The 7,329-nt window shown below is 38.5% G+C and overlaps 2 protein-coding genes across 4 annotated transcripts in view; both read right to left on the reverse strand.

Annotated features, from left to right (window-relative positions):
* The window catches only part of LOC103474280 (extracellular calcium-sensing receptor-like), a gene marked incomplete at its 3' end in the record, with an annotated part of 11,925 nt that extends 10,214 nt beyond the window's left edge, over window positions 1–1,711 (reverse strand). The window contains exon 1 of the mRNA XM_017308084.1: window positions 1,634–1,711. The remainder of the gene's footprint in view (window positions 1–1,633) is intronic.
* A 453-nt stretch (window positions 1,712–2,164) lies between these two features.
* LOC103474250 (extracellular calcium-sensing receptor-like) lies at window positions 2,165–6,698 on the reverse strand. 3 transcript variants are annotated; one of them, XM_008425086.1, is made up of 6 exons: window positions 6,287–6,698; window positions 5,860–6,154; window positions 4,957–5,748; window positions 4,578–4,805; window positions 4,336–4,459; window positions 2,165–3,556 (listed from the first exon to the last, which is right to left on the reverse strand). In XM_008425086.1, the coding sequence occupies exons 1-6, from the start codon at window positions 6,580–6,582 to the stop codon at window positions 2,655–2,657; spliced, it is 2,637 nt and encodes an 878-aa protein (XP_008423308.1). In that variant the 5' UTR covers window positions 6,583–6,698; the 3' UTR covers window positions 2,165–2,654. The 3 variants fall into 3 exon arrangements, with proteins under 3 accessions (XP_008423308.1, XP_008423309.1, XP_008423310.1); XM_008425088.1 differs by lacking the exon at window positions 2,165–3,556 and adding an exon at window positions 3,855–3,902; XM_008425087.1 differs by lacking the exon at window positions 6,287–6,698 and having other exon boundaries at window positions 5,860–6,168.
* Between the last annotated feature and the right edge of the window lie 631 nt (window positions 6,699–7,329).

A 7,329-nucleotide genomic window follows, 5' to 3' on the forward strand; every position in this document is an offset into this window, starting at 1 on the left:
TCCTCCCTCTTTGAAGTTTGATAATAAAAGACAAGCTGTATCCAAAGATTGGCAGAACGCTCTGTGAACAGCTCTGAGAAGCAGTTGACAGAGTCTTCTCCTTTTGCTTGCAGAAGTTTAGTCATAAATTCATATACGTTGTCTGTGGTTCTTTTATGTAGGTTCTAGGAAAATACCTATCACTGATGCTCTCCTACAGATAAACAATGTTCTTAAACTGGTTAAGGTTTGTATTTTTGGCTCAAACGTGGTTTTTATTTGCCTCTGGATGACAAAGAAAATGTATTTATGGGTTTTATTCTAGAACAAAGAAAAAAATTTTTCTTATCTTCCAGCTCCAGAGGAGTAATCTGCTTAGTCTTTGCCACCAACAGGTGGTTAAACAGGTCAGTTTGCTGACAATCAGGCTTTGCTACACATTTTAACTATGAACACTGAGCGAAATAAATATTGGTCATATTTTTCTTATAGATACAATTTTAATGAGGCTATGGTTAAAACCAGATGTTGGTAGCAACTCAATTAATCCACACATAAAAAACAAACTAGTTTGAAAAATTAGCTGTCTAATAAATTGGAATGGTTCACGGTACGAGTAGTAAACAAACTTGAACGACAGCAAAGTCTACAGGTCCTTCTCAAAAAATTTGCATATTGTGATAAAGTTAATTATTTTCCATAATGTAATGATAAAAATTAAACTGTCATATATTTTAGATTCATTGCACACCAACTGAAATATTTCAGATCTATTATTGTTTTAATACTGATGATTTTGGCATACAGCTCACAAAAACACAAAATTCCTGTCTCAAAAAATTAGCATATCATGAAAAGGTTCTCTGAACGAGCAGTTAACCTCATCATCTGAATCAACAAAGTAACTCTAAACACCTGCACCCGCTGCTGGTGTTGGTCCACTGTGTTTTATCAAGGGCAGGGTCAATGCAGCAGCTATCAGGAGGTTTTGGAGCACTTCATGCTCCATCTGCTGAAAAACTTTATGGAGATGAAGATTTAATTTTTCAACACATCCTGGCACCTGCTCACAGTGCTAAAACCACTGGTATTACTGACTATGGTGTTACTGTGCCCAATTGGCCTGCCAACTCTCCTGACCTGAACCCCATAGAGAATCTGTGGGATATTGTGAAGAGAAAGTTGAGAGACGCAAGATCCAAAACTCTGGATGAGCTTAAGGCCATCGAAGCATCCTGGGCTCCATAACACCTCAGCAGAGCCACAGGCTGATTGTCTCCATGCCGCATTGAAGGCTGCAAAAGGATTCCTGGCCAAGTATTGAGGGCATAACTGAACATAATTATTTGAAGGTTGACTTTTTTGGTATTGAAACACTTTTTTTTTTTTGGTCAGATGAAATATGGTAATTTTTTGAAACGGATTTTGGGTTTTCATGAGCTGTATGCAGAAATCATCAGTATTACAACAATAAAAGTTGCTGTGCAATGAATCTAAAATGTAAGACAGTTTAATTTTTATCATTACATCATGGCAAATAATTAACTTTATCACAATATGCATTTTTTTTTTAGAAGGACCTGTATAACACAAAAATTGACCGACTGAGTAGATCCGGTTCTTCAAATTGTTTTTTAAGTCTTTGGGAGCTGACCTATGCACGATGATCCTCAGTTCTTTCCTTGGCTTTTCAGTGGCAATTTCATTTTCTTTCTCTGAAATTATTAGGCTGTGTTTGGGATAAAACACTTGTTTTCCCCTCAGATTCATGTGATGGATGTCTAAAGTTCACTTTTACGTTAAGCCTTCTTTCAGTTCTCAACTTCAACCTTTCACTGTTGCCATGGTGATTTGTGTGTGTGTGTGTGTGTGTGTGTGTGTGTGTGTCAACAATTACAAAGAAACCAGGAAATGTGTATTGTGCATCTGTAGGAGGATTTCTTTCCAAATATCTTTAGATTTAATCTACTTTCTCAGTAAAATATCCAACACATTCCTGTTTGTTTAATAAAAAAAAGGTTATGAAATGTGGTGCTCACATACTAAAAGGTTAAAGTCTTCTTGATGCATTAACAAAATTCAACAATGCAGTGAAAATGTTAAAAAGCCAAAAATAACTGAAAAAGATTGTTTTTAAAAGCTGTGAAACTTTTAATGAACTACAAAATGTTCTGAAACATGTAGTTAAGCTATCCTCTAATTTACGAGCAATAAAAACACACATGGATACATTGGGCTTATTATGGTAACATGGTTATAAATAATAATGAATAGATATTTATCCAAAGTAAAAAAAACTTAGTTTTGAATCATTGAATCAATAAATAATCAGGACCTGTGTTCTCAAAGAGTCCTCTCTCAGGCTGATTAAGATTCCTCCTCATATTTTTTCATCTTCTCAACTTTCTTACGGTGCTTTGTGAGTAACTTAATAAGGTAAAGTTCTAAGAAAAATTTTAGAATTCCCAAAAGAATTTTCCTAAAAAGGAAATCGCTAGAAGCGACGTTTACTTCAAGGTTTCTTTGAGAATACGGGTCAAGGTTTCTAGTGATGGCTGATAAAAATATAATTTGCTTTCTTAGACATGTATAATGATACAAGACAAAGAACAAATTTTAAAAAATATACAGACATTTCAAACTAAAAACACTTCATCATACATTATGTTCCTGACTTACTTTGATGGTCCCATCATACTCTTTTTTGTATTTTTTTCCGGTTTTATCAACATGAGATAACATTTTGGAATGAAAATACAAATTAGTAATCCAAAAGTGGAGGCCAGGATAGCAAAGATTTCAATGGCAACACTGAACTTCCCAGGAGAGCTGACATACGCTGGGATGAAAGTGATCCACACGGCACAGAATATCAACATGCTGAAGGTTATGAATTTGGCTTCATTGAAATTATCGGGCAGTTTACGAGCCAGAAAAGCACAAATAAAACATAATGTGGCGAGAAGTCCTATGTACCCAAGCACAGCCCAGAAACCCACAGCAGAGCCCAACGAACACTCCAGGATGATTTTGTCTTTAAATTCCTTAAAGTTCTTGGACGGAAATGGAGGAGAAGTTGTCAACCAGACGATACAGATGATAACTTGCATAAGTGTGAAGCCCAGAACTCCAAGTCTCTGCTGTGTAGCTCCTAACCATTTCATCACATTTCTACCGGGACGTGTCGCATTGAACGCCATTAAGACCACCATGGTTTTCCCCAGGACACAAGAGATGCAGAGGACGAAGGTGATGCCGAACGCTGTGTGCCGCAGCATGCAGGACCAGTCAGACGGCTCTCCCATAAAAGTCAGAGAGCAGAGGAAACACAGGGTCAAGGAGAAGAGCAGCAGGAAGCTCAGCTCAGAGTTATTTGCCCTCACAAGAGGAGTTTTTCTGTATTTGACAAAAATAAGAGCAACAACTACAGTCATACACGTTCCAAATAAGGATGCTGCAGTGAGCAATGCTCCCATAATTTCTCGATGTGACAAAAACTCTGCATCCTTCTGAATACAGGCATCTCTTTTTTCATTTGACCAGAAGTCAAGACGGCATCTGATGCAAGAGACAGAATCTGAAAGGCAACGTTAAAAGAAATGTTAGACATTTTAGTCTCTTAATTTATATTCAACCATTTGTCTTCAAATGTTTCACACAGATTATGCAGAAATGATTTACCTTCTAAGAGATTATCACAGTGGATGATATTGTTAAAAGGACTGAGGGGCGGTGTTATGAATTTTCCAGGCACATATAAGTATATGAGTTGCTTTCAGTTGTTATAAAAATGCTGAATATGTCAAACATAACTTAAAAAACAAATTGACTTTGCAATTTGGCACCTTGAAGTTGCCTCTGTCTCTTTAAGAAGCTCCTACTCTTTCTGACCGTCCTTCATCATCACCTCATCATGTACAGACCTGGAAAAAGTTAAGAGCCCACTGCACTGAACCCAATTCAAAACCTCCTGGTTATTCCACCAGATACAGAGTTAAAACATTAGTATTGTTGTTTCTAAATGAATATTAATTTGTTTTTTTTGCATTACTTGAGGTCTTTTTCCATGTTTTGACCGTTTCTCATTTTCTGAAAATAAAAACTAAATCTTAGCTTAGAATTTCAGACATGTTGTCAGTAGTTCATAGAATAAAAGAACAATTTTCATTTAATTCAAACATATTGTAAAAAGTAAAATCAGAGAAACTGATCATTTTAAGTGTTCTCTTAATATTTTCCAGCGCTGCATAAAACTTTATTTTATATTTCCCCAACCAAAAACTTAAATATCTCCAGTATTTTTGTACTATTTAGAATATTATCTGTTACTTCTTTATGTATTAAATATTATCTAACCTGTGCTGTTGCTTATTTCTCCCTCTGCACAACTTATACAGTCGTAGCAGCACACAGGTTTTCCTTTCTGGAGAACCTTGTGTGTTCCTGGGGGACACGACTCACTGCAAACCGAAACAGGGACCTGCATGGAAACAAACAATACCAAAGAAGTTAAAACAAAAAAAAAAAATGTAAATGTCTGGGTCTTTTCCCCAAGAATGAGGTGAAATTCTTTGCCATAGTATCAGCAGTAGGATTACCTGCTCTGAATTTTGAGCAAAAACTACAAACTTCTGCTGCACATTCATCTGCTCATCTGCTGGTAAAGACGCGTCGTAAAGACCGACGGTCACAAAGCTCACAGGGCCGTTTTCTCTTGGCTGCCAGTTTATAATCTCATATTTTGCTGCCGGGTCTCCATTCTCATCAAAGTAAACCTCTTCTCCTTCYTTTGTTTTGAAGTGAATTCCTTTTATATGCTGTAAAATCTAAAGRATGAAGATCTTAWGTATAGTAAACCATGTACKTATGTTAACTCAAATAAAAACATTTGTGAGATCTCATGTTTTACGTTAAAAWAGATTCTCTTTAACAACAGWTTTTTWATGTYAGGTRTSTTAATGTTKATATCAGGCTCACCGTTAACGGGTCCAGTGGCACCTTGTWGTTRCATGTTTTATTACAACCTARAATATTGTGCAGAGYGTGAGCCACTGCATACACTCCTTTATACATATTGCTAAATATGGGCATCATTGACATGTCGGTGAAGCTGTTTTCCACTCCAGTCAGATTCTCWTGGCCAGTGCAGAGCCTCTGGCTTTCTCCTACTTCTGACTGTTTGACCTTGCAGCTAAATAACGCCTCCCAGAACTCCACAAACAAGTCATTGCTGGTTAAATAAAGTGGTTTCACATCAAGTATGAACTCTTTGAGTCCACTGACGTTYGCTTTGGGGATGGAAAGACCTATGGCTCCATCTAAAATGCGCTTATTGTCTCTCAAGGCGCTCTGAAAATCAGAAATCCAGGCCTCTGTGCCGACCCACTGGTAGCCAGTCAAGTTTGCCCTAGAAAACTCTTTTAGGAGAACATCCATGTCCGCTGGGGAAAAGAAAGCGACGATCACCTTAGAGGTGGAAGACCTGACCGTTTCGATTATCTTTTGTATCTTGTCCCACGGATCTGTCCGGAAAAAAGTTAGAGAATATTCCAGACAGATGCCCAGCTGCTCGGCAGTCTCTGTGAACGTGGCCATGCCGTTGTTGCCGTAGTCATCGTTTGTTCTAATAGCCCCGATCCAAGTCCAACCAAAGTGTTTCACCAACTGGGCCAGAACTCTGCTCTGATAGTAGTCACTGGGTATTGTTCTGAGAAATGACGGGTACTTGGATTTATCACTGAGACAAGCACACGTGGAAAATTGACTTATCTAAAACAAAATAATTACACAGCCTTAGATCAACACATATATTCTCACATTTTCTGTCTGTTACATTGCAAGGTGTATCAAAATGGTTTCGATGTTAACAGTCTCACCCACCAGTGGGACAGAAAACGGTCCAATGATGGTGGCTATAGCCATGCTCGGAGACGACGAGGCTTCCCCCATTATAGCCTGCACTTGCGCAGGTCTTACGCATGCCTCGGAAGTTGCAGACACATTTCCATAACCATTGACCAAGGCCAGAGACACTTTAATACTTCTAGCAATGGAGTCGCAAGTGTCATAAATCTTACAGCCTAGATAAATCCATGGTAGCAGGTCTGAGCTGTTATTGATCTCCTCGATGGTGAAAAGCATAACTTGGAGCATCTGGAATTCTCTGAAATTCAAACTTGATTGACAAAGTTTTACACAGTTGGCATGATAATCAGCCCCTTTGAAAATAATAAAACAAAACATTGTAATTGTGAAATAAAAACAAAAGTCTCAACATTTAGAAATGGTGTTTATGTAAATAGATTACCTTGTGCACTGTAGGTGTGGAGGCTTTTCCTCATAATGAGTCTCCACTTCGTTCCAGCTGACATGGAAAGAGAAAACTCCCCCCAGCATGATGTCTCCATCCTTCACTAGTTGTGGGAACTCCGGGTCTCCGATGTGTGTGCACAGTTGCTGTTCAGCATGAGAAAAATATGCCAATAACAACGGAAGCAGAAAGACCCAACCCTGCTCTGGCTGTTTCATTCTAGACCTTTTTCTCAGGGACGGAGATAAATCACCTGGCAACATCATGTATACATTAATGGTGGATGGAGACATCCATCAATATTTATGCTATTCTGAAGAGGCACATGATGGCTGAAGAGAACAATAATGCATCTCTCAGGAGATGTGAGACGGAACATGACCAAATGAAGAAAGTGATGAAGTAGAGGTTAAGTATTGCATGTTTAAGGGTGTATTTCCTGTCCTGTCAGTTATGACTTATGGTAAAGGTTCAGTGCGGGTCTGAATGGCAGGCACGTGCAGAAGGGGGGGCTGGGAGTGCTTGAGCACCTGCCCCTTTTGCTACTTGGCCCCAAGTGCCCTTTTGGTGCAATTTTTTATTTCCGAAGCCCTCTTCTGACACATAACAACATGTACTAAAGTTATTTGGTTTTCTGTTTGTTTGTTTTTTTGCACAACATAATAAGCCGGTCACCTTATTACCTTTGACCTTTTGCCTGTGACGCATGACGCAATTGCCTCTCGCACAGTGAGATAAAGGGGCTAAGTGGAGCTCAAAGTAGTGAACATTCCAGATTACAGAACAGTTTTTGGTGAATTAAAAAGAAAAAAAACGTTTTTGGTGAGTAAAGTGGAGTAGACTTGCTGTCAGATGACGGAAATCGTTGAAGTAGCGCTTCAGCACGGAGTAGCGGTTTAAGCAGAGAGGCCTCTGCGTCTGCCTTTCTCTGAAGAACTACTGAGCAGGAGGAGACAGCCAGGTGAGGAGAAACTGTTCTTATTTCAATATATATATATATATATATATATAGAGAGAGAGAGAGACATCTATATATAGAT

The sequence above is a fragment of the Poecilia reticulata genome, linkage group LG13 (assembly GCF_000633615.1).
Source record: "Poecilia reticulata strain Guanapo linkage group LG13, Guppy_female_1.0+MT, whole genome shotgun sequence".
NCBI lineage: Eukaryota > Metazoa > Chordata > Actinopteri > Cyprinodontiformes > Poeciliidae > Poecilia > Poecilia reticulata.